General features: G+C 43.2%; 1 protein-coding gene and 1 long non-coding RNA gene across 3 annotated transcripts in view; one reads left to right on the forward strand and one right to left on the reverse strand.

Moving 5' to 3' along the window:
- Positions 1-10,380, forward strand: part of SLC35F3 (solute carrier family 35 member F3) — a 132,449-nt gene extending 122,069 nt beyond the window's left edge. Inside the window, exons 5-7 of the mRNA XM_027962132.3 lie at positions 2,180-2,372; positions 3,870-3,959; positions 8,899-10,380. Of these exons, the coding sequence (XP_027817933.1) occupies positions 2,180-2,372; positions 3,870-3,959; positions 8,899-9,134 (519 nt within the window). The 3' untranslated portion in view covers positions 9,135-10,380. The remainder of the gene's footprint in view (positions 1-2,179; positions 2,373-3,869; positions 3,960-8,898) is intronic.
- Positions 184-25,503, reverse strand: LOC121817952 (uncharacterized). 2 transcript variants are annotated; one of them, XR_009598556.1, is made up of 6 exons: positions 25,387-25,503; positions 13,992-21,986; positions 2,761-13,639; positions 2,103-2,442; positions 1,052-1,187; positions 184-517 (listed from the first exon to the last, which is right to left on the reverse strand). It is a non-coding gene; the product is annotated as an uncharacterized LOC121817952 (long non-coding RNA). The 2 variants fall into 2 exon arrangements; XR_006058034.2 differs by having other exon boundaries at positions 2,761-21,986.
- Between the last annotated feature and the right edge of the window lie 1,611 nt (positions 25,504-27,114).

Below are 27,114 nucleotides of genomic sequence, written 5' to 3' on the forward strand. Positions count from 1 at the left end.
CTTGCCTTATCCCATGGACAGAGGAGCTTGGCGGGCTACATTCCATGGGGTCACAAAAAGTCTGACAGGTCTAAGGAGACTTAGCACCCCTGCACAGAGAAGGATCAGGGGCCCTAACTGCCTGCTTCTGTGTTTGGTCAGATAATTTCCCATCAGATTGGAAATGAAAATTGGAATATCTCCTGCAGCTTTGAAGTCTTTTATCACATGGTTTTTGAGGCCACCAGGACTCAACATGAATCCATGTGCGTTTCAAGTATTGCTTTAGACTGAATAAATAAAAGCACAATTACTATCATATGGAATTATAAAATATTTTTGACAAAATGCTGGGAACCATTGGAGGTGTGTGTGTGCCAACTGCTTGTCTCGAGAAGACAATTATTTCCCCCACACTTATCTCTCACCCTCTCTGCTCCATCACACTTCTCAATGCTCTCCCGCTTTGCTTCCCCTTCTCTTCGGATCCTTAGTCAAGAATGCAAATATTTTCTGGTCTCCATGTTGGGAAACTGACCTGGAAGATTCAATGAAAAGTTACATTTTAGCTTTGAGTCTTAACGGCCCTTTGTGGATCCAGATAGTCAGACAGAGAAAATAAACGACTGTAGAAAGTTCTAAGAAAAGAAACTTTTCCAGCATGGGGAGGAACACATTTATGCATTTGTAAAATGAAATGACTATACCTTTTTTTTTTGGCCTTGGCCTGAGGCTTGTGATATCTTAGTTCCCTGACCAGGGATCGAACTTGTACCCCCCCTGCATTGGAAGCTCAGAGTCTTAACCACTGGACCACCAGGGAAATCCCAACTGTACCTTCTTATCCTTCATCAGCTCCCTGCCCTTTGCCCTCAGAGAAACACAGCCCATGAGGAATACATCTCACCCAGAGGATGTGATAGTCTAGCCCCATTCGTGACTCCAGAGCCACTGCCCAAATACAGAAAATACTTAAATACTCTGCTCTCTTCAGTGAGCTGCATGCTAATGGGAAGCAAAGTGGATAGATACTCCATCCACCACGAATACAAATATTCTGATTTAGACTTACATTTCCAACTCCTCCACTGGCTGATCTTCATCCAGACAGGCTGGTGGGCAGAAGGGTAAAAGGACTTGACTTCATTTCCCTTTGCATGCTTCCTGCCCAGAAATGTCCAGAGATACCCCAAAGAGGTGGGAAATGACTGCAAGAGGAAGAAGGAGGAGCAGAGCAGAGGCTGACACTGGGCCGTCAGCTCTGTAACTGTGAACAATGTAGTAAACTCGGAGGCTGGATGGGGCTTGCTTCCCCTGGGAGCTCTGCTTCCCCTGGGAGCTCAGCTTCCCGCCTTCTCCAGCCACCTTTGTCCCTTTCCTGGCTTTTCATGCATCTGAGATGTGTACACACAGGGGCAAGAAATCCATCGGCAGTGTTCCACTGAAACCCCATGCCATGTCTGGAATGTGGGTGGTGGACTGGAGCAGAGGTAAGCTGTGAGTGTTGTAAAACCTCTCCATTTGGTTTATAGGGAATGTCTTTGTAGCCAGGATGTGATAGTCCCTTTTTGCGGGGTGGGGCAGTGGTTTTCAAACTGTTCAGGGTTGAATGTTAGAGATTTCCGAAAGGAAAGTGTAATTGTGGCTTGCGTCAATCAAGTCTGACTCTTTGCAACACTATGGACTGTAGCCCTCCAGGCTCCTCTGTCCATGGGATTCTCCAGGCATGAATACTGGAGTGGGTTGCCATGCCCTCCTCCTGGGGATCTTCCCAGCCTGGGGATCAAACCCGGGTCTCTTAGGTCTCCTGTACAGCAGGCGGGTTCTTTACCACTAGCACCACTTGGAAGCCCATGCAATCATGGCAGATACTTCTAATTTAAGTGGCTTTCTCATCTTCAATGCCATGAGGCTGCGATGTGGTGTCATATATACAACACAGAGGATTCAAGTGTGGTGTGAAAACCCATGATTCCTGAAAATGCTCTCTGTGTACCTGAGGAGTAACCCTCCATCGCCACATTACTGAGCATGGAGGAACCCTACTGCCCTTCACTGAAGGCCACGTGAGGTGGAATTTGCCATCACACGGCTGTCTGCCCCGTGGTCCAGCCCCAGCTTACCAAGCGCACTCGCTTCTCCGTGGCAAGTTGGAGTCCAAGGCGAACTGTCACCCCTCCTCCTCTGCTCTCTCCGGCAGGTCCTGTTCAAGCTCCTCCTGGGCAGTGCTAAGTTTGGAGAAGCCGCCTTATTTCTTTCCATTCTGGGTGTGTTTAACATCCTCTTCATCACCTGTATTCCTGTCATCCTCTACTTTACCAAAGTGGAATACTGGAGCTCTTTTGATGACATTCCATGGGGAAACCTTTGTGGATTTTCAGTCCTCTTATTGAGTAAGTGGCGACTACCCTGCCAGAATGCCCAGAAAGCAGGGACTGACAGTGGGATCCGGAAACCCATGCCCTGAAGGAGAAAACCAAGCCTATTATTAGCCCTAAGTTCTCCATGGTTTTCTAGGTCATTGTGTCGCACAAAGGAAGCCTTTGTGATGATGACACTAGCTCTAATTCCAGGACTGCGGTCTGCTGCTCTGAACAGTGATCTAGTGGCCAAGGGTAATAATAGTACATTACTTCTAGGGCTGACATGTCCAACTCTTTGCGACCCCATGGACTGCAGCACACCAGGCTTCCCTGTCCTTCACTATCTCCCCAAGTTTGTGCAAACTCATGTCCATTGAGCCAGTGATGCCATCCAACCATCTCATCCTCTGTCACCCACCTCTTCTCCTGCCCTCCATCCTTCCCAGAATCAGGGTCTTTTCCAGTGAGTTGGTTCTCCACATCTGGTCGCCAAAGTATTGGCTTCAGCTTCAGCATCAGTCCTTCCATTGAATATAGGGCTGGTTAGAAATTGGTAGATTAATACTATAATAGGGAAGAAACTTTTGTATTCTATTACAAGTTTATCACTAAAAGGATGATGCCTACAAGCTTAAATTATACATAATGCTCCCCAAGTAATGTGCATTAAGCGAAAATACCTTTGTGTAGCTCACAGGAAATAACCTGACTAGACCTGCTTGTGAATGACTGTAGAGAGGAAGAAATTAACACATCCTCTCTGGAGACTGATGGGAACCAGGAAGTGTTTGACTCTACTCTCTCCCCTTTTAGTATAAAAGGAGCCTGAATTCTAACCCAGATTGGATGGTTCTTTGGGACGTGAACTCACGATCTTCTCAGTTTGGCAGCTTTATGAATAAAGTTGTTATTCCTTCCTCCAGAAACTGACCTTTCAATTATTGGCCTGTCGTGCCGCAAGCAGTACAAGCTTAGAGTTGGTTAACGATCCACACAGAGCTCTTAGAACACTGCCTGATGGTGTTCAGTAAACATTATCACTATTAGTGCCATCATCAGCATTGCTTCATTATCATCACCATCCTCATCATGAGCAATTGCTGCAAGGCTGGTCCTCGACAGGGAAGCATCCAAGGAGGAGCCTCACCCATTTCTATCTAAAATGTGCATCCCAAAGCTCCTGATCATAGTCGTCCCAGAATCACTGCCAGCAGCAGAAAAAAGCAAAGTTAGGCAGATAAGTAGGATAGTCCCATCCTCTTTTCTAGTGCCTTCTCACTTAGCTTTTTAAAATTTCTTTCTTCTTCTTCAGAGCTCAGGGAAGAGAGGAGACGTAAGTAATCAGGACGTTTGGCCTTAATCCCCAGTCCTGGAGCCCTTGCAGGAACCCAAGTCCCGTGAGTCAGAATAAAGAGCAAACCCCCCAGACTCCAGCCTCCTCAGAGAAGCTGGGGTTGGATAGGCCAGAAAGGATGGAAAGTCAGAGCTGGTCATGCATAACACCGATCTTTTTATTCTTTATTTCAGCATTCAATATTGTATTAAATTTTGGAATTGCTGTTACATATCCAACTCTGATGTCTCTTGGAATCGTCCTCAGCGTACCTGTGAATGCAGGTAAACTTCTGTGGCTCTCTGCGTCTGTTTGTAAACACACACATGCAAGCACACACGTGCACACACGTACTCACATATATTCTTGCTTACCTGGGACAGTGTTCAGGTTTAACCTCCTGTATAGAAAGAAACCACTTGGGTAAAATGTTGACGTTTGTGATACATGCAATATTTTCTTCAGAATGGGTTGATTTTCACATTTAACACCAAGGTCCAGGAAGTCTAAAATCATCTTTATTTGAGCCAGCGTGGAGATCAGAGATGAATATCGTTAATATTATTAATAAGTAGAGACGAATAGGTAGCAGGGAAAAGCTTTCTAGTTTTCATAAGGAGCTTTCTAGAAGAGAATGTTAGCTCAGGGTAAGGCAGGCATGAGATAGAGACATGTCCACAACTAGAGAAGTGTCGACATTGCTCCCGGAGTCCCAGAAGAGAGCCCCACTGCTCAGGACCCCACTCTGTTTTTCACTGGGGTCTCACCAGCACACTTAGTCGGTTCTTCTGAAGCGTGCCATCAGTTGCCCCTCACCTCCTTCCCTTTCCTGGCTCCTGCTGCTATGAACTTTGGGTTTTCCTCCCAGAATCTCCCTGAGTTATACCCAACCTCCCTGTAGAATCTGTTTGTGAGTCACTTCCCAGAGCACTCACCCCCATGACCTTGGCACAGCTCCTGCCAAAGCCATCTCCTGACCTGCCCACTTCTGGGTCATTAGAGGACTAGGCTCCCAGGGAATGGCAACCCCATATCCTGTTCAGTCTGGTGATAAGCCTGGAAGCATAGGTAAGACCACAGTCAACTTCCAGAGCTTCCTTGCGTTGCATTCCACACGGTCTATATATGTCTTACCCTGGTCCCAGACTCCTTGGGCCCGGCACCTGCCCAGAGGGAGGGTGACCAGTCCCCTCTCATAACCTCTGTGGGCCCTTACTTATCCCCTAAAAATGAAGGTTGTCCCTGAGTCATCACCTTGGTTCATAGGAGGACCACATGAAATGATTTATGAGGCAGAACTTCCAAAGGCAAGAAGCCCCTAAACAGCTGGAGAGCTGGTAGAAAAGTGGTCCAGCCTGTCTGTGTCCTCACACCACAGGCTTCAGAAAAATAACTCATCAACATACCCCCACTGCATCTTAGTGTTTTCTTTATAGTCACAGAGCAGTCTTGTTTCAGGGAGGCATATTCCAGGTGACCCTTGTATAGAAGCTACTTGAACTGTATCATACAGCCAGTGTGTGAGAGGTTAATCAGAATCCTCTGCAATGTAAGAAGGTCAGCAGTGTATCAGAGGAAGCAATGACAGTCAGTTCTCCAGGGGAGGAGGAGCAGAGGAGTCAGTGGTTCTCTGACCTGTCAGAGCAGAGTCCTTGCTGGGCTTTCTGACACTCTCTCTAGCATAGCTCATGGGACTGGCTGACTGGCTCTGATGGCTCACTGTAAAGAATCCGCCTGCCATGCAGGAGACCTGGGTTTGGAAGATCCTGGGTCAGGAAGATCCTCTGGAGGAGGAAATGACAACTCACTCCAGTATTCTTGCCTGGAGAATTCTATAGACAGAGGAGCCTAGTGGGCTTCAGTCCATGGGGTCGCAAGGAGTCGGACATGACTGAGCAACTAACACTTTCACTTTCTTTCATTTGTAAATTAACAGGCTATTGTGCCGGATCTGCCGGTATTAAAAACTAAAGTGTTTCTGAATTTGAGGGAGATAAAAGAGGTGCTTTAATTCCACAAAAGAACTGCTAACAAAATGTTTTTCTCAGGTTTGCCTTTTACCTCTCTGCCCAGCCTCTGGATGGAGGCGAGAAGTGCAGGAAGAAGGGGACGGGGCAAGAGGACTGGAGGAACAGGAAGGGGGATGACAGAGCAGCCCCCTCGTGGGGCAGACGAGGCGGGGTAGGGGGCGCAGAGGGAGGAATAGCACGCAGGCTTCAAAAGCTGCACGTGCAAGTCAGAAGAAACTCTTTCACAAACTGAGTTTTTCAGAAAAGCAATCTGATTCTCCCTTGTGTGGAGTTCAGTTCAGTTCAGTCGCTCAGTCGTGTCCAACTCTTTGCGACCCCATGGACTGCAGCACGCCAGGCGTCCCTGTCCATCACCAACTCCCGGAGTTCACTCAAACTCATGTCCATTGAGTTGGTGATGCCATCCAATCATCTCATCCTCTGTTGTCTCCTCTTCCTGCCTTCAATCTTTCCCAGCATCAGGGTCTTTTCTAAGGAGTCAATTCTTTGCATCAGATGGCCAAAGTATTGGAGTTTCAGCTTCAGCATCAGTCCTTCCAATGAATATTCAGGACTGATCTCCTTTAGGATGGACTGGTTGGATCTCCTTGCAGTCCAAGGGACTCTTAAGAGCCTTCTCCAACACAACAGTTCAAAAGCATCAATTCTTCTTTATGCTCAGCTTTCTCTATGGATTCACATCCATTCATGACTACTGGAAAAATGATAGCTTTGACTAGATGGACCTTTGTCAGCAAAGTAATGTCTCTGCTTTTTAATATGCTGTCTAGGTTAGTCAGAACTCCTAGGTTGTCATGGAGCAAGTGTCTTTTTATTTCATGGCTGCAGTCACCATCTGCAGTGATTTTGGAGCCCAAGAAACTAAACTCTCTGTTTCCATTGTTTCCCCACCTGTTTGCCATGAGGTGATGGGACCAGATGCCATGATCTTAGTTTTTTGAATGCTGAGTTTTAAGCCAGCTTTTTTCACTCTCTTCTTTCACTTTCATCAAGAGGCTCTTTGCTTTCTGCCATAGGGGTGGTATCCTTGGCATGTCTGAGATTATTGATATTTCTCCCAGCAATGTTGATTAAAGCTTGTGCTTCATCCAGCCCAGCATTTTGCATGATGTACTCAGCATATAAGTTAAATAAGCAGGGTGACAGTATATAACCTTGATGTACTCCTTTCTCAATTTGCAACCAGTCTGTTGTTCCATGTCTGGTTCTAACTGTTGCTTCTTGACCTGCATATAGGTTTCTCAGGAGGCAGGTAAGCTAGTCTGGTATTCCCTTCTCTTTAAGAATTTTCCACAACAGTGATCCACACAGTCAAAGGCTTCAGCGTAGTCAATAAAGCAAGTGAGATGAGTGCAATTGTGCGGTAGTTTGAGCATTCTTTGGCATTGCCTTTCTTTGGGATTGGAATGAAAACTGACTTTTTCCAGTCCTGTGGCCACTGCTGAGTTTCCAAATTTGCTGGCATATCGAGTGCAGCATTTTCACAGCATCATCTTTCAGGATTTGAAATAGTTCAGCTGGAATTCCATCACCTCCACTAGCTTTGTTCATAGTGATGCTTCCTAAGGCCCACTTGATTTTGCATTCCAGGATATCTGGCTCTAGGTGAATGACCACACCATCGTGGTTATCTGGTCATTAAAATCTTTTTTGTACAGTTCTTCTGTGTATTCTTGCCACCTCTTAGTAATATCTTCTGCTTCTGTTAGGTCCTTACCATTTCTGTCCCTTATCAAGCCCATCTTTGCATGAAACGTTCCCTTGGTATCTCTAATTTTCTTGACGAGATCTCTAGTGTTTCCCATTCTATTGTTTTCATTGATTTATTTGCATTGGAAAATATGCAAAAATTGCATTGGAAATATGCTAAGGAAGGCTTTCTTATCTCTCCTTGCTATTCTTTGGAACTCTACATTCAGATGGGTGTATCTTTCCTTTCCTCCTTTGCCTTTCACTTCTCTTCTTTTCTCAGCTATTTGTAAGGCCTCCTCAGACAACCATTTTATGTGGAGGCCTGCCTCCAAATTTGCTTTGATTTAGTTAAGAAAAGAGAAAAATAAAGCAGAAAAAGGAAAAGAAAACCAACTTTGGAACACTTTTGATCTTTAGTTATGAAAAGAATGATGATCCAGATTTGTATTAACTGATGTGAATCCTGTTCTTATTTTGTTCCCTCACCTCATCTGTCAGAAGTGAGCTTCTGGCCTTTAATAAATGTTCATAATCAGCGATGATATAGGTGGCATTAGAGCCTCATGCTAATAATACCCTGGAGTGGAGTAAAGGTTTGTATCTATTACTTTCAAAGAACCAGGTTGAGTTTGGTCTTTAGAACATAAAACTATGGGACCTCCCTGGCCATCCAGTGGTTAAGACTCTGCACTTCCAGTGCAGGGGCCACGGGTTTGATCCCTGGTTGGGGAGCTGGGATCCCACATGCCGTGGGGTGCAGCCAGAAATATAAAAATGAATAAAATCTTTTTAAAATGTGAAAAGCACCAAGAATAGAAAGAAGGCAGTAACATTTTAATTGTCCTGGCACCCCAGAGGTGGCCACAATCAATTTTGGTATATACTGGATTGGCTGAAAGTTCACTGGGGTTTTTCCAGGAGAGCGTGTGAGAAACCCGAATGAACTTTTTGACCAACCAGTATATATACAGGGCTTCCCAGGTAGCATTAGTGGTTAAAAAAAAAAAAACCCGCCTGCCAATGCAGGGGATGCAAGAAACACGGGTTAGATCCCTGGGTCAGGAAGATCCCCTGAAGTAGGAAGTGGCAATCCACTCCAGCATTCTTGCCTGGAGGATTCCATGGATAGAGGAGCTTGGACAGTTACAGTCCAGGGGCGGCAAAGAGTCAGACACGCTGAGCAACTGAGCAACTGAGCACACACACGTCTCTAAGTGCCCCTTGGGTTTGGTTTCGTCTCTCAGCCAAACCGATGTCCGAACTAAGGCGCCAGGTCAAGTCAGTTTGGGAAAGTGAAACATGGTGCAAGGCCTCCCGCCAGGCAGCGTTTCTAAAGCTAAGGGGGGTTTGCTGGAGGCAGCTCTGCCTGCCTGGTCAAGGGAGCACAGAGTCCAACCCGCAGAAAGGGCTGCCCCAGGCCCTGGCATGGCGGGGGTCCCCCACCTCCTGATTGCCCAGGCCTGTCGGCCCCTGGGTAACTTCCGTTCTCTGTCTCCTGCAGTGGTTGATCACTACACCAGTAAGATCGTTTTCAACAGCGTCCGGGTAATTGCCATCATCATCATCGGCCTGGGCTTCCTCCTCCTCCTCCTGCCTGAGGAGTGGGACGTCTGGTTGATTAAGCTGCTCACTCGCCTCAAAGTGAGGAAGAAGGAGGAGGCAGCTGAGGGTGGAGCGGACCTGGGCTTGGGGCTTCAGAGCAAGAGCAGAAGGGCCCGGCCCTCCTTCGCCCGCTGACCATCTGCCCTAGGACTCTGTGGCAACCGCTCACGAGGGGGGTTCGGAATCTCTTCCTGGCAGGGGGAACCTCAGTGAGGTGTACATACCTGTACAGTTTTGGTAATCTGCGGTAAGTTATATGGTATTTATTGGCATGTCCAACTTGCTTGCACTTTTTTCACATCAGATCTTTCACTCAAGGGTACTGATTCAATACGGGAGAGAAAAGAAGAACCTCTCCGCTCTTTTTACATGAATGTAAAGCAGCTTAAAATGATTGCCTAGATTGCTTGAGATGACAGGTGTTCTCGACATGGCAGGGCAGATGTTTCAAATCTTTGCAACTGAAACTTACATTGCACACTGTGATTATTTCTCAGCGATGGTAGGTCATATTTTGTTTTATACCAGAGCTGCACTCTTAATTTTAAGGGATTTCAATGAACCAAAAGATCACTCTGAGTTAACTGGGATAAATGGATTTCTGGATGGGTGGGTAGACGGGATGTGAAGAGCTGGAGCAGAAAAGGAAAATGGACTTGGAAAACCATCGACTGTGGCTAACCTGGGGGTGGTGATTAGAGGAGGACAGGCCAAGCTGGGTAACAGAAAGGGGAAGCTAAGTCTTAGCCCCAGCTGGCTTGCCCTCACATGTCTGTGTAAGATCGTGCAAGAGAAATTACAGTGCCTTCTACAGAACTTTTGTCTTTACCTATGTGAAGCGAGGTGACATTATAAGTCACTGGCGCCGTCTTATCATTTAGATGTAGAAATCTTTAGAAACAAACAAAATACTATATTTGTCTGTATGTACAAAAATGGCAAAGCTGATGACCAGTGTCACACAACGCAGGTCATGGTGTGTATATGAGGCAGAGTCCACAGAAGATGAATCGCTGGTTGCTTTTACTTCCTAAGACCGAAAAATTATTTACTGAATCTGCAAACCTTTTTATGAAACTTTTAAGCACCAGGCTGTTTACTTCCACATTATAGGTCTGCCAGAAAATTCTATCTGTGATAGATCTGTAAAGAGGGATGAGGGGGTTAGAGTTTACTATTTTTAAAGTTTACATTGTTACATATCGAAATGGAAACCTTATTTTGAAATGTTGTCATAACCCAATGGTGCACTCTGTAACCATGGAGTCTTTTGTTTCCTAGGGGAAAGGAGTACTCATGACCTAAACTTTTTAGCAAATTATTATTCTCAGTTTCCATTACCTGTTTGGCCAAACAGATGAATAAACTATTTAAAAAAGAAGCATTTTGTGCTGTCTTGGTGGCAACTTTGTTCCTTTCCCACTAGGTAGATCTGACTTTCTGGCTTCCTCACCTGATATTCTTCTCCCAGCAAGCCGCATCCTCCTGCACCCTCAAGGCACAGAAAGCCATCTTGCCACTTCAAGGAAAGAAAGTTCTTAATGCAGACAGAATTGCTTTCACAACTTCCCTGGTGGCTCAGACGGTAAAAAAAATCTGCCTGCAATGCAGAAGACCTGGGTCCCATCCCTGGGTTGGGAAGATCCCCTGGAGAAGGGCATGGCAGCCCACTCCATTATTCTTGCCTGGAGAATTCCGTGAACAGAGGAGCCTGATGGGCTGGAGTCCATGGGATCACAAAGAGTCAGACACAACTGAATGACTAACACACTTTGCTTTCACAAAAGTGAAATGCAGGGCAAAGGTCCAGCCCTGGAAGGAAATGTCTCGAGGCAGGGTTTCCTCCTATCCTCCTCCCCAACCTGCCCCTCTCCTGGGGGCACCTGCCTTCCCCCTTGTGCATCTCTGGTATGGCTTCTGCCTCCCTGTCCTGTGCAACCCAGTCCCTCGGCTTCCTTGCACTTGAGCCTCAGAGTGGCAGCCTCAGTCCCTAAATTGACCTGGTCTTTTCAGCTTTGCTCCCACACCTGACTTCTGCCTGGCTCTAGAAGGAATTTAATGTAACGTGTGTATCACTGTTCCAGGCCGCTGCAGCCAGGGGCTCTGAGGTCTTACATCTCTCATCCTCCAGCCACAGAAGGCCATGTTCTCTAAGAGGGCATGTGAACCGTGAGGCAGGCTTGGACTTGAGACCTTTTGCTGAAGTGCCTGCACCTGGACAAACCTCTCCTCCAGGAAAAAAAAAAAAAAACAACCAACCACTGTATGGGGCTAAAAATAACTGTGCACATGCACAGTTAGGGCAAAATTATGGACAGAGGATACAAAGTAAACCAAAAAACCCAACTGCCATTTTTGAAGAGCCTGAAGCAAAAGTACATGTCAGGAGGAAAAGCAGGGTACTGCATATGACCCCTCACACAGCACCTCCTAGTTCAATTCCGTTCAGTCGCTCAGTCGTGTCTATCTCTTTGTGACCCCATGGACTGCAACATGCCAGGCCTCCCTGTCCATCACCAACTCCTGGAGCTTGCACAAACTCATGTCCATTGAGTCGATGATGCCATCCAATCATCTCATCCTCTGTCGTCTCCTTCTCCTCCTGCCTTCAATCTTTCCCAGCATCAGGGTCTTTTCCAAGGAGTCAGTTCTTTGCATCAGGTGGCCAAAGTATTGGAGTTTCAGCTTCAGCATCAGTCCTTCCAGTGAACATTCAGGACTGACTTCCTCTAGGGTTGACTGGTTGGATCTCCTCGCAGTCCAAGGGTGCAGTTCAAACTCTGCCTAGGGGCTGGGCAAACCATCGAAGCCTCTCCTCTGGCCCGACCCCTGGACATACTCCTTCCTTCACCCCGTGTAAGGAACAAGCTTGCCCAACCTCAGGGAGCCAACAAGCTCCCTGCTTCCCTTGGCTGCATCAGGGGCCCTGGTAAAAGCCTTGTCTGAATTTCTTGCCTGGCCTCTAGTCGATTTCTATTGATTAAGGAGGCTAAAAACTCTGGTTGGTATCAAATGGAGAGGAGATGACAGCCTCTTTGGAATATTGTCCCACCACCCACACATACAGCATCTACACCAGGGTCCCCGACCTCAAGATTCTACTGCCTGATGATCTGAAGTGGAGCTGCTATAATAATAACTGAAATAAAGTGCACAATAAATGTAATGCTTGAATCATTCTGAAACCATCCTCCTTCCCCAGTCCATGGAAAAATTGTCTTCCAAGAAATCAGTCCCTGGTGCCAAAAGAGTTGGGGACCGCCGGTACATGGGGTCAGAACCTGGAGCATGTCGCCGTCTAGGACAGGGCTGCCTGCCCGAGCTGCCCCTGTGTGCTGTGAGCCCCTAGGAGTCACCTCCATGACTTTCTGGGCTCCCAACCCCTCCAGTTACACAGCCAAGCATTTCCTGTGTAAGCCGTAATGTGAAACACTGGGAAACCATACACGACAGGTTTCCCTTACTCTTCCATGGGCATAACAGACTATGAAGACCCAAAAGATGCGAGAGTAGGGACTCAAAGAGATATTTGTAAACCTATCATCAGAGCCGCATTATTCACAGTCGCTAAGGGGTAGAAGCAACCCAGGTGTCCATCAATGGATGAATGGCTAAACATGGTAAATACATGTAGTGGAGTAGTATTCAGCCTTCAAAAGGGAATGAAATTCTGATACAGGTTACAAGTTGGATGAACTTTGAAGACATTATACTAATGAAAAAAGCCAGTCACATGGGACAAATGTTAACTGATTTCACTAATATGAGGTACCTAGCATAGTCAGACTCAGAGACAGAAAGGAGAATGGTGGTTATTAGGGACCGGGAATGAGGAGTCATTGTTCAATGGGTACAGAATTTCAGCTTTGTAAGATTATAAAAAAGTTCTGGAGGTTGAAGGTGATAATGGTTGTACTACAGTGTGAATGTACTTAATGCCACTGAACTGTGCACTTAGAAATGGTCCAAAGGGTACATTTTATATGATGTATAATTTACTCCAGTAAGAAGAAGACTATGAAGATTAATATATGTGAAATTAAGAGGTTAAAACTTTCAGGAGAGGTTAATGTTTCTTCCAGAACATTATAAACATGAGTTGGGGTGGGGGTTGGAGGATTTGAGAGATTTTTTTTTTTTCTAGAAAGAATACAAACTACAACTTTTCCCACCCCCTCCACCCCTACCACGCAGATTTCAAGAACTGGGATGAGCTGTGACAAACCAAGGAAGGATCCATGAACAGAAACTCTTGGGAAGGGGTTCTTCCTGATGGAACCGTGGGGTGGCTTTGGGAAACAGGCTCCATTTTTGCTCTCACTGAGGGATTGTCTGCCCTCTAGAGGACAGGCTGGAAAGAACTAAAGAATTCTACCTTCGCTCCTTAAAGGAATATAAAAGTAAGAGGAAGATGGAAGGTACAAAGAGGATATGGGGCCTCTGCCTCTCCAGCCCATCCCTCTCAGAATGTGGACATAGGAATCCAGCTGGAGCGCAGGTCCGGAGCTCCTCCTTACTTGGGCTGTCACGGATAAAGAGAATGCAGAGACAGGAAGTTGTAGTTAGAGACCTACCTCCATAGAACAAGGGTGTTTCCAGATCTAGCCAAGGATACATGGCATGGAGTTCTTTATCTTCAGCTTTGAATATAAATGATTTATCCTAAGATTAGAATGTAGCTGTAGTTGTACAATCTTACAAATATGCCAACATTTCATAAATTGTATACTTCAAACAGGTAATTTTATGATATGTGAATTATGTCTCAGTCGAGTGGTTTATGAAATGGTTGCCTCACAAAATGATTTAAAATTTCTTTGCCAAAATCTTACAAGTATAAAGGACATTTGTGGGGCGGTTGGCTTGGGTTTGGCTGCCCAGCGTCTGATCCTTGTTGGAAGCAGCATTTTGCTATTGTTGCAGGAGCTGAAGGGAGCAGAGTCTCCATCTCAGATGCCAGCATCCGGTGGAGAGGGCGAGGTATGAACTGACCTTGGCCAGTGGGCTGCAGTCTCCCAGGGCTTGGCCAGACCCCAAGGAACAGCCCGAGAATGGCTTGCTGACCGGTCAGTCCCCAAGTCTCTGCCGTTCCTTCTTTTTCCAAACAGGTCCTTTGGATACATGCAGTCTCAAAGAGCCTTCCAAAAAATTCTCTCCTGTTTAAGACAGCAAGATGCAATTCTGTTGCTTGAGTTCAAGAACTCTGAATAACATGTGGGAGAAAAGTAGAATATTCAAAGAAAAATTGGACTTTTATTTGGGGGTTGTTTGTTTCTTTTGACTCTGGTACTCACATTTCTTGAATCTGGGCTCATTACGGCCAAGCAGGACTCCTTGGTCAAACTGCTTTAAAGGATGGATGAGAATGATTCATAAGAAATACACCCACAATATATAAACAAAGAGGGTTTTAAAGTTTTTCACAGCACTTAAAATACATTTTAAAAGTTTTTAAAGAATAGTATTTGTCTTACATATTTTTTATGTATTTTAGCATTGTCAAAATCTTGAAAAAGTCATTTTCTTGAGTTAGAATAGTGGTAAACTTCAGCTAAGGCAACAAAAAGTGTGGTTACTGGAATCATAACAAATGAAATCTTATGAATGAATGTATTATGATGTATTGTAAATTTTAACTGTCAACAACAAAAAAAATGTGAATTTTTTTCTCATAGGTTTTCTGTAAAAAATGAGGAATACCCATGCAGCCACAAGCCAGCAAGAAGTGCATGTGTACTCCAGCAGCAGTGGCAGTGCTAGCAGTGGCCTCTGCCACAGGACAGTGAGCCCAGAGGGAACCCCAGGCCCAGCAATCTCACTAAGGGCTAGAGGGAGCCTCCAGGCACTTCCTGTCTGAGAGTGACAGGCACCCAGAAGCAAGGACTCTTTGAAATAAGAAAAAAATTAGAAGAACTTAAAAAAAAAAAAAATCTCCTGATGGAAATTTCAGGAGTTCCCAGTGTTTATACCCCATCTATTAATAGTAACTCCACAAGAGACCTGCTGGCCCCCTAATATTTTTTAGGAATCTATGCTATGCTAATGACGTAGGGAATCTCAGAGGCTAGGGACAGACAAGAGTTAAAGGCTTGTGTCCACATACAGCAGTGCCTATAAGGGGAAAATCTGGGTATAAATAAAGAAATGCTTTTGTCATATCACTGTGGTGGTCTTTTTCAACATATACATGATACATTATCAGGGATTAGAGTTTGATGTTTTTTATGCCCCTGACCACTCTTTCTGTGGTACCTTCATTTATGGGAACTGCAAACTCAGTTACACCAAGGAGATGTACCTACATTCACTCCTCACTCTCCCTGTTAGCTGATTTCAGCCCGTTAGTGAGAAAACTCCATGTATGATGTACCTTCCTTTGTAATCTGGAGTGTGCAGAGTGAGCAGTCTTGTGGGGACGCTGACAGCCCGGCACTTATCAAGGATTCTGCAAAATATCTATACCGTGTGGATAGCCCTGCTGAATGGTACTGCTTGAGATGTTGGATTTCCTCAGGAACCTCATGTGTGAGTGTCTGTGCAAGCATTTGCCACATTTACTGTGGGCTTTTGATTAGCACATCTTTCCAACGAATTAGGCTATTTCTATTTTTTTACTTTGTTTATGTAAAATATTCATGCAAACTAATCACTACATAATAATCACTAATTTTTAAAATGATACCGTTTAGATTAGACTTATTCACCTGGGCTTCCCTGGTAGCACAGAGGTAAAGAACCTGCCTGCCAATGCAGGAGACACAAGAGAGGTGGATGTGATCCCCAGGTTGGGAAGATTCCCTGGAGCAGGAAATGGCAACCCACTCCAGTATTCTTGCCTGGAAAATTCCATGAACAGACGAGCCTGGTGGCTTACAGTCCATGGGATCACAAAGAGGCGGACGTGACTGAGCACATACTTGTCTACCTACAGCCTGATGACTTTCTTTAATCTTTTATTGCACGCAATCACCATTTAGGGTGGATCTGGTGTCTTTCTCTAAAGCTTAATTTTTTTAAATGCAGTCTTACCATTAGCACTGATTTAAAGTCCAGAGCACATTTGGACATTTAGCTGCCCCCAGGTCTGGCTTACCTGACGGTATTATTGCATCAAAAGCATTAACACATTACTTTGGCCTGGATTTTCTTCTATTTTCCAACATTTGATTTCCTGTCTCTTTTTAGTAGAGGAAAAAAAAATGCTAAGTTACTGTTCAGCAGTCTCAGCTACCTATTCTCTCAGATCCTTTATTGTCTCTTGCTAATGAGTATTGAGTGAAATGAAATTCTAGTGAATTCTAGGCTTTTTTCTGTTGTATTTTGCTTGGTGTTTCTATAAAAATTTAGAGAATAACCCATGTTCTGCCATCTTTTCCCATGCAGGACAAATGCTGCTAGGATTTCAGATGCCAAGAGGCCACTTAAAGAAAATCTGACCAGGACTTCTGAGTAGAAGATGAATGAAAAGATTTTGAGGTCAGGGACAATGAGCAGGCCATCTGCTTCTTAAATGTCAACTGCTAAAATCAATCATAATACATAAACTGCAATGAAACCTGGTCCCCAGGGTTGTCAAGGATATGTTTGTGAAAGTAACTTATAACTTGCAGAATGTTCTATGGCTTTATTAAGTAATTATCAAGGGACTTTCACAAGACCATATGGCTGGGAGGGGCCAAGCAGATTGCCTTGTCCCCCAGGACTTGCCTGTGGGGAGACTGCTCAGAGAGAAAGGCTTTTAGGACAGACTTCTCTGCTGAGTGATTCTGTCTATCGACCTTTTGGAAGAAAAGTCTCCTGAGACTTTCAAAGACTTCAATAAGCATGAAAGCTCTGTAGGCTAAACATTTTCTACATAAGTTTCCTTCTGATATTGCTTTTTAATTAAAGTCAATGATAGGGTTTTTTTTTTTTTTTTTTGTCTTATCTGCAAATACAGTCACTCCACCTAACAATAGTAGAATACATGTTCTTCCCCAATGCACATGGTCCATTCTCCAGGACAGACCATATACTAGGCCACAAAAAAGTCTCCATAAATTGAAAAGATTGAAATTGTACAAACCATCCTTTCTGACCACAGTGGAATGAAACGAGAAATCAATAACAGAAGGAAACTTGAAAACTCACAAATTTGTGGGAATTAAACAACACATGCCCAAACAACCAATGCATGAAAAAAGAGATCACAAAGGAAATCAGCAAACACTTAGAAACAAATAAAAACAAAAAACACCATACCAGAACTCTTGGAATGCTGCGAAGGCAATGCTCAGAGGGAAATTTATAGCTGCACATTCATTCATTTAAAAAAGAAAGAGATCTCAAGTCAATAACCTCACTTTAGTCAGCAGGGGACAATATAAAAAAGGGAAACTAAACCCAAAGCCAATAGAAGGAAGGAATAATAAGATTACAATGAAAATAAGTAAAATTGGTATCTGTTGTTTAGTCGCTAAGTTGTGACTGACTCTCTTGCAAGCCCCTGAACTTCAGCACAAGCTCCTCTATCCGTGGAATTTCCCAGGCAAGAATATTGGAATGGGTTGCCATTTCCTTCTCTGGGGGATATTCCTGACCCAGGAATCAAACCTGCATCTCCTGCATTGGCAGGTGGATTCTTTACGACTGGGGCACCAGGGAAGCAATAAATAAAATAGAGAATATAAAAACAATAGAATCAACAAAACCAAAAATTGGTGGTGTGTTTTTTAAGATCAATATTTTTAACAGATTTTTAGCTAGATTGACAAAGACAAAAAAGAGAGAGGAAACTCAACTAAAATCAGAAATGACAGGGTGGAAAATTACTACTGACCTTCAGTTCAGTTCAGTTCAGTTCAGTCGCTCAGTCATGTCTGACTCCTCGAGACCCCATGAACCGCAGCACACCAGGCCTCCCTGTCCATCACCAACTCCCAGAGTTCACTCAAACTCATGTCCATCAAGTCGGTGATGCCATCCAGCCATCTCATCCTCTGTCGTCCCCTTCTCCTCCTGCCCCCAATCCCTCCCATTGTCAGGGTCTTTTCAAATGAGTCAACTCTTTGCATGAGGTGGCCAAAGTACTGGAGTTTCAGCTTCAGCATCATTCCTTCCAAAGAAATCCCAGGGCTGATCTCCTTGCAGTCCAAGGGACTCTCAAGAGTCTTCTCCAACACCACAGTTCAAAAGCATCAATTATTTGGTGCTCAGCCTTCTTCACAGTCCAGCTCTCGCGTCCATACATGACTACTGGAAAAACCATAGCCTTGACTAGATGGCCCTTAGTCAACAAAGTAATGTCTCTGCTTTTGAATATGCTATCTAGGTTGATCATAACTTTCCTTCCAAGGAGTAAGCGTCTTTTAATTTCATGGCTGCAATCACCATCTGCAGTGATTTTGGAGCCCCCCAAAATAAAGTCTGACACTGTTTCCACTGTTTCCCCATATATTTCCCATGAAGTGATGGGACCAGAAGCCATGATCTTAGTTTTCTGAATGTTGAGCTTTAAGCCAACTTTTTCACTCTCCTCTTTCACTTTCATCAAGAGGCTTTTTAGTTCCTCTTCACTTTCTGCCATAAGAGTGGTGTCATCTGCGTATCTGAGGTTCTTGATATTTCTCCTGGCCATCTTCATTCCAGCTTGTGCTTCTTCCAGCCCAGTGTTTCTCATGATGTACTCTGCATAGAAGTTAAATAAGCAGGGTGACAATATACAGCCTTGACGTCCTCCTTTTCCTATTTGGAACCAGTTTGTTGTTCCATGTCCAGTTCGAACTGTTGCTTCCTGAGCTGAATATAGGTTTCTCAAGAGGCAGGTCAGGTGCTCTGGTATTCCCATCTCTTTCAGAATTTTCCACAGTTTATTGTGATCCACACAGTCAAAGGCTTTGGCATAGTCAATAAAGCAGAAATAGATGTTTTTCTGGAATTAGCTTGTTTTTTCCATGATCCAGCAGATGTTGGCAATTTGATTTCTGGTTCCTCTGCCTTTTCTAAAACCAGCTTGAACATCTGGAAGTTCACAGTTCACGTATTGCTGAAGCCTGGCTTGGAGAATTTTGAGCATTACTTTACTAGCGTGTGAGATGAGTGCAATTGTGCGGTAGTTTGAGCATTCTTTGGCATTGCCTTTCTTTGGAATTGGAATGACAACTGACCTTTTCCAGTCCTGTGGCCACTGCTGAGTTTTCCAAAGTTGCTGGCATATTGAGTGCAGCACTTTCACAGCAGCATCTTTCAGGATTTGAAATAGCTCAATTGGAATTCCATCACCTCCACTAGCTTTGTTCGTAGTGATGCTTTCTAAGGCCCACTTGACTTCACATTCCAGGATGTCTGGCTCTAGGTGAGTGATCACACCATCGTGATTATCTGGGTCATGAAGATCTTTTTTGTACAGTTCTTTTGTGTATTCTTGCCACCTCTTCTTAATATCTTCTGCTTCTGGTAGGTCCATACCATTTCTGTCCTTTATCGAGCCCATCTTTGCATGAAATGTTCCCTTGGTTTCTCTGATTTTCTTGAAGAGATCTCTAATCTTTCCCATTCTCTCATTTTCCTCTATTTCTTTGCATTGATTGCTGAGGGAGGCTTTCTTATCTCTCCTTGCTATTCTTTGGCACTCTGCATTCAGACACTTATATCTTTCCTTTTCTCCTTTGCTTTTTGCTTCTGTTCTTTTCACAGCTATTTGTAAGGCTCCTCATACAGCCATTTTGCTTTTTTGCATTTCTTGTCCATGGGGATGGTCTTGATGCCTGTCTCCTGGTACAATGTCACGAACCTCCATCCATAGTTCATCAGGCACTCTATCAGATCTAGTCCCATAAATCTATTTACTGTATAATCCATAAGGGATTTGATTGAGGTCATACCTGAATGGTCTAGTGGTTTTCCCTACTTTCTTCAACTTAAGTCTGAATTATTTGGCAATAAGGAGTTCATGATCTGAACACAGTCAGCTCCCGGTCGTGCTTTTGCAGACTGTATAGAGCTTCTCCATCTTTGGCTGCAAAGAATATAATCAGTCTGATTTCAGTGTTGACCATCTGGTGATGTCCATGTGTAGTCTTCTCTTGTGTTGTTGGAAGAGGGTGTTTGCTATGACCAGTGCATTTTCTTGGCAAAATTCTATTAGCCTTTGCCCTGCTTCATTCCTCATTCCAAGGCCAAATTTGCCTGTTACTCCAGGTGTTTCTTGACTTCCTACTTTTGCATTCCAGTCCCCTATAATGAAAAGGACATCTTTTGGGGGTGTTAGTTCTAAAAGGTCTTATAGGTCTTCATAGAACAATTCACCTTCAGCTTCTTCGGCATTACTGGTTGGGGCATAGGCTTGGATTACCGTGATATTGAATGGTTTGCCTTGGAAACGAACAGAGATCATTCTGTCGTTTTTGAGATTGCATCCAAGTACTGCATTTCGGACTCTTTTGTTGACCATGATGGCTACTCCATTTCTCCTAAGGGATTCCTGCTCACAGTAGTAGATATAATGGTCATCTGAGTTAAATTCACCCATTCCAGTCCATTTTAGTTCACTGATTCCTAGAATGTCGACGTTCACTCTTGCCATCTCCTGTTTGACCACTTCCAATTTGCCTTGACTTATGGACCTGACATTCCAGGTTCCTATGCAATATTGCTCTTTACAGCATCGGACCTTGCTTCTATCACCAGTCACATCCACAGCTGGGTATTGTTTTTGCTTTGGCTCCATCCTTTCATTCTTTCTGGAGTTATTTCTCCACTGATCTCCAGGAGCATATTGGGCACCTACTGACCTGGGGAGTTCATCTTTCAGTGTCCTACATTTTGCCTTTTCATACTGTTCATGGGGTTCTCAAGGCAAGAATACTGAAGTGGTTTGCCATTCCATTCTCCAGTGGACCACATTCTGTCAGACCTTTCCACCATGACCTCTCTGTCTTGGGTGGACTCACACGACATGGCTTAGTTTCATTGAGTTAGACAAGGCTGTGGTCCGTGTGATCAGATTCAGAAATAAAAAAAATTATAAGAAAATATTACGAACAATTGTGTACCAATAAATAAATTAGATAACCAACCATATGCAAAAGAATAAAGATCAAACCCTACCTTATAACATGTATAAATATTAATTCAAAATATATTCAGTTCAGTTCAGTTCAGTCACTTAGTTGTGTCCGACTCTGCGACCCCATGAACTGCAGCATGCCAGGCCTCCCTGTCCATCACCAACTCCCGGAGTTTACCCAAACTAATGTCCATTGAGTCAGTGATGCCATCCAACCATCTCATTCTCTGTCGTCCCCTTCTCCTCCTGCCCTCAATCTTTCCCAGCATCAGGGTGTTTTCAAATAAGTCAGATCTTCACATGAGGTCGCCAAAGTATTGGAGTTTCAGCTTCAGCATCAGTCCTTCCAATGAACACGCAGGACTGATCTCCTTTAGGATGGACTGGTTGGATCTTCTTGCAGTCCAAGGAACTCTCAAGAGTCTTCTCCAACACCACAGTTCAAAAGTATCAATTCTTTGGTGCTCAGCTTTCTTCACAGTCCAACTCTCACATCCATACATGACTACTGGGAAAACCATAGCCTTGACTAGATGGACCATTGTTGACAAAGTAATGTCTCTGCTTTTTAATATGCTCTCTAAGCTGGTCATAACTCTCCTTCTAAGAAGTAAGCACCTTTTAATTTCATGGCTGCAATCACCAACTGCAGTGATTTTGGAGCCCCCCCCAAAATAAAATCAGCCACTGTCTCCACCGTTTCTCCATCTATTCCCATGAAGTGATGGGACCGGATGCCATGATCTTCGTTTTCTGAATGTAGAGCTTTAAGCCAACTTTCTCACTCTTCTCTTTCACTTTCATCAAGAAACTCTTTAGTTCTTCTTCACTTTCTGCCATAAGGGTGGTGTCATCTGCATATCTGAGGTTATTGATAGTTCTCCTGGCAATCTTGATTCCAGCTTGTGCTTCATCCAGCCTAGCATTTCTCATGATGTACTCTGCATAGAAGTTAAATAAGCAGGTTAGAAGCCTAAATATAAGAGCAAAATCCTTAGTACTCTTAGAGTAAAAGACACATTCCTATAAACACACAATTACCTTCACCAACTCAAAAAGGAATAGAAAATCTCAACAGAGATTGAATTGAGTAATAAAAATCCTCTCAGCAAAGAAAAGCCCAGGACAAGAATGGCTTCATAGTTGTGGTCTACCAAACATTTGACAAATACCGATCTTTATCAAGCTCTTCCTATAAATAGACAAAATGAGAACACATCTTAACTTTTTCTATGAGGCCAGCATTACTCTGATATCAAAGTCAGATAAAGATATCACAATAATACATCAATATCCCCTGTGATATTCATTCAAAAATCCTCACAAAATACTAGTGAACCAAGTCCAACAATACATTAAAAGGATTATACACTATGAACAAGTGAGATTGACCTTTGGAATACAAGGATAATTCAACAGAAGAAAAACAATCAATGTGATATATCACATTAATAGAACAAAGGAGGAAAATTCACATGATCATCCCAATTGATGCAGAGAAAGAATTTCACAAAATCTAACACCCTTCAGTTCAGTTCATTCTCTCAGTCATGTCTGACTCTTTGCGACCCCATGAATCGCAGCACGCCAGGCCTCCCTATCCATCACCATCTCCAGGAGTTCACCCAGACTCACATCCGTCGAGTCAGTGATGCCATCCAGCCATCTCATCCTAGTCATCCCCTTCTCCTCCTGCCCTCAATCTCTCCCAGCATCAGAGTCTTTCCAATGAATCAACTCTTCTCATGAGGTGGCCAAAGTACTGGAGCTTCAGCTTTAGCATCATTCCTTCCAAAGAAATCCCAGGACTGATCTCCTTCAGAATGGACTGGTTGGATCTCCTTGCAGTCCAAGGGACTCTCAAGAGTCTTCTCCAACACCACAGTTCAAAAGGATCAATTCTTCAGTGCTCAGCCTTCACAGTCCAACTCTCACATCCATACATAACCACAGGAAAAACCATAGCCTTGACTAGATGGACCTTAGTTGGCAAAGTAATGTCTCTGCTTTTCAATACACTATCCAGGTTGGTCATAACTTTTCTTCCAAGGAGTAAGCATCTTTTACTTTCATGGCTGCAGTCACCATCTGCAGTGATTTTGGAGCCAAAAAAAATACAGTCTGACACTGTTTCTACTGTTTCCCCATCTATTTCCCATGAAGTGATGGGACCAGATGCCATGATCTTTGTTTTCTGAATGTTGAGCTTTAAGCCAACTTTTTCACTCTCCTCTTTCACTTTCATCAAGAGGCTTTTTAGCTCCTCTTCACTTTCTGCCATAAGGGTGGTGTCATCCTTACATGATTTAAAAAAAAACACTAAGAAAACTAGGGATAGAAAGAAACTTCCTCATTATAATGAAGGTTATTTATGAAAAACTCATGGCTAACATCATGCTCAATGGTGAAAGACTGAAAACTTTCTTCCTAAGATCAGGAATAAGACAAGGATAAATGGCTTTGTCACTGCTATTCAACATTGTAATGGAATTTCAAGCCAAAGCAACTGGACAAAAAAAAAGAAAAGATGTATAAATTGGAAAGGAAAAACTAAAACTATCTCTATTTTTAGATGACATGATCCTACATACAGAAAATTCTAAAGAATTCACAGAAGAGGTACTAGAGCTAATAAATGAATTCAACAAAGTTACAGGGTACAAGATCAACACACAGAAATCAACTGTGTTCTGATTTCTGCAATTTAAAAACCCATGAGAGAAATCTAGAAAGCAATTCCATCTACCAATGACACCAATAAAAAATAAAATATGTAGAAGTAAATTTAACCAAGGATGTGAAAGACTTGTACGTTGAAAACTATAAACACTGCCCCCAAAAGTTAAACACACCTAAGTAAATGGAGGGATGTCATATGTCCATGGACTGCAAGACTCAACATTGTTTAAGGTGTCAGTACTATCCCAAGTGATATATGGATTCAAGCCAATTCTTATCAAAACTGCAACAGCCTTTATTTTTTTCAGATTTGAAAAAACTAATCTTCAAATTCTCATGGAATTTCAAAAGACCCAAATAGCCAAAACAATCTTGAAGAACAAAATCAGAAGACTCACACTTCCTGATTTTAAAACTTGCTTCAAAGCTATAATTAAAACAGTGTGGTACTGGCATGAGGATTGACATATAGACCAATGGAATAGCAATGAGATCCATAAATAAACCCAAATATTTATGATCAATTAATTTTTGACAAGGATGCCAAGCACATTTAATTGGGCAAAGATCAGTCTCTTTATCAAATAGTCCTGGGACAACAAGCAAAAAATTAATTTCAAACCCTATCTTATGCCATACACAAAAATTAGCTCAGAATGGATCAGAAGCCTCAATATATGAGCAAAAAAAAACTTAAAAAATGAGAGTAAATCTTCATGACTTGAATTTGGCAACGATAGCAAAAGTATTAGACACAAAATATATAGTAAGTATATACATATTATATATATATATATATATATATATATATATAACTATATATAGTAATATAGTAAGTTGAACTTCATCAAAATCAAAAATTTTGTGCACCAAAGTGCATAATCAAGAAAGTAAAAAATACAACCTACAGAATTGGAGAGAAAAATCTTTTTCTTGACCATTCTGCACAACATGAGAGATCTAGTACCCCGATCAGGGTTCAAACCAGCACCCTTTGTGGTGGATGCAGAGGGCCAAAAGTAGGGACATTAGTTAGTTCTAGTCCCAAAAGTAGATTGGCGATTATTAGGGCCCAGAAGGGAAAGAAGGAAATTGAGGAGTTATTGCTTAATAGGTACAGAGTTTTTGTTTGGAGTGAAAAGTTTTAGAAATACTGGTGATGATGGTTACAGAACAAGTCGAATGTAATTAATGACACTGATTTGCTCAGATAAAATTGTAAATTTTATGTTATATTTATTTTACCACTTTAAAAAAAGCACTGAGCTATGGATGGAGCCAGAAAATAGAATCTGGTAAGTGATATACAGGTCATATATCCAGGGAACAGATGGGGTGGGACTAGAACTGACTAATGGCCCAGAAAAGAAAGAGTCCAAGGAGACTTCAGAGAGGAGATACCACTTAAGTGGGCATTTTCAAGGTAAATAAAGTGGGAGAGGACTACGAAAACAGAGGGAAGAGCAGTATTTATGGAAGAAGATAATGTTAGAGAGGCAGGGCATAATCATGAGTATTAATCCACCTTTACCTGATGGTACATAAACTGTGACCAGAAGGAGCTTATGCAAAAAACACCAAAAGGGGGATGTCCCTTCTTCACCAAGCACCATGATGGAACTCTAGGCGGGAGCAGACAGCAGACATCTGCTAAAAACTTACAAAGAGTGGAGCCGGGGGCCATCACAAGCTGTCAGAGCAGGAAAGGCAGACTGGTCCTAGAATCCCATCTGGGGCTGTTACATGGGCGCTGTGCTCATAAAAGTAGCTAATGGACTTGAGAGTGGCCGCTTTCAACACAGAAATGTGACTAGATCAATTGAGCAAGCATAGAATCGATAAGGAGGGCAGCTCCCTGGCCAAAGTCTGGCAGAGAGAGTTCTGTGAGGACTTCTGATGGAAAGTCAATAAGCAGAAAATTCAACTAAAAATAGAAACACTTTTAACTTTTATGGGAACTCGGAAGTGTCTACTACACGGATGATTTTACTAACATTAGAATTAATAATAGATGTTTGCAGGAAGCAGTGCATACTTCCAAACAACTCAACCATAGGGAATCTTGAGACTCTTTTAGGCTTTTACCAAGTTATTTAATACTTCACTTTTGATGAAGAAATTGATTCTAAAAAATTCTGTGTGTATGAAAGCTCACATTTACTCTTTGATCTGTACTCGTCTGTGACTCTCATGTATGAATCTAGGAACTGTTCTAAACATTTACTAATAAAACTGGAAACTAAAGTGATTCTTCATCATTTATGGTGTTTTGATATAGTGCATTACTTTTGACATTGTGTGCTCAGTTGCTTCTGTTGTGTCTGGTTCTTATGACCCTATGGACTGTAGCCCGCCAGGGTCCTCTGTCCATGGGATTTTCCAGGCAAGAATATTGGAGTGGATTGCCATTTCTTTCTCCAGGGCAGCTTCCTGACCCAGGGATTGAACCCAGGTCTCCTGAACTGCAGGCAGATTCTTTACCAACTTAGCCAAGCATTACTTTTGAGGGTCTATTAATTAAATTCTATATTTGATACAGTTCCAGCTTTACAGCAGCAACAAGAAATAGCAGCAATCACTATATTCATTGTTTTACAGTTTCTGTCTGGTCTACACCGGGCCTCTGAGCACCCCCTACAGTGAGAAAGCAGGAAAGATTATTCAGATCTGTTTTGGGAACATGTCTACAGCTATTACAACATGTCTCACTCACTACCTTGGTTACTGAAAAACTCTTCTGAGGCAAAGCACATCATCTCCAGAAAGGCCTTTTTGAAATTCAAAGTCAGAATCTGCAAAAAGTGATCCCCTGAGCTCATGAAATGAAAGTGAAAGTCACTCGTCCTGTCTGACTCTTTGTGACCCCATGGGACTCTTCAGGCCAGAATACTGGAGTAGGTAGGGCTTTCCCTTCTCCAGGGGATCTTCCCAACCCAGGGATCAAACCCAGGTCTCGCACATAGGAGGTGGATTCTTTACCAGCTGAGCCACAAGGGAAGCCCAAGAATGCTGGAGTGGGTAGCCTATCCCTTCTCCATTGGATCTTCCAGACCCAGGAATCCAACGGGGGTCTCCTGCATTGCATGCAGATTCTTTACCAACTGAACTATCAGGAAAGCCAACTGTCAGTAGATTCTATATATTTGTTTTAATACTGAGCATTTTATATGATTCCACTTTCTCTTCTTTCCTAGCATATCAACTAACCCAACCACTTTCAGATAACACTGTACCATGTCACACGTAGTGTGAGTACATTATAATAAGATAATCCTAATTTTATTTATATATAAGCATGCATAAACATGGGCTTCCCAGGTGGTGCAATGGTAAAGAATCCACCTGCCAATGCAAGAGATGCAAGAGATGTGGGTTCCATCGTTGGGTCAG

The sequence above is a fragment of the Ovis aries genome, chromosome 25 (assembly GCF_016772045.2).
Source record: "Ovis aries strain OAR_USU_Benz2616 breed Rambouillet chromosome 25, ARS-UI_Ramb_v3.0, whole genome shotgun sequence".
Lineage (NCBI taxonomy): Eukaryota > Metazoa > Chordata > Mammalia > Artiodactyla > Bovidae > Ovis > Ovis aries.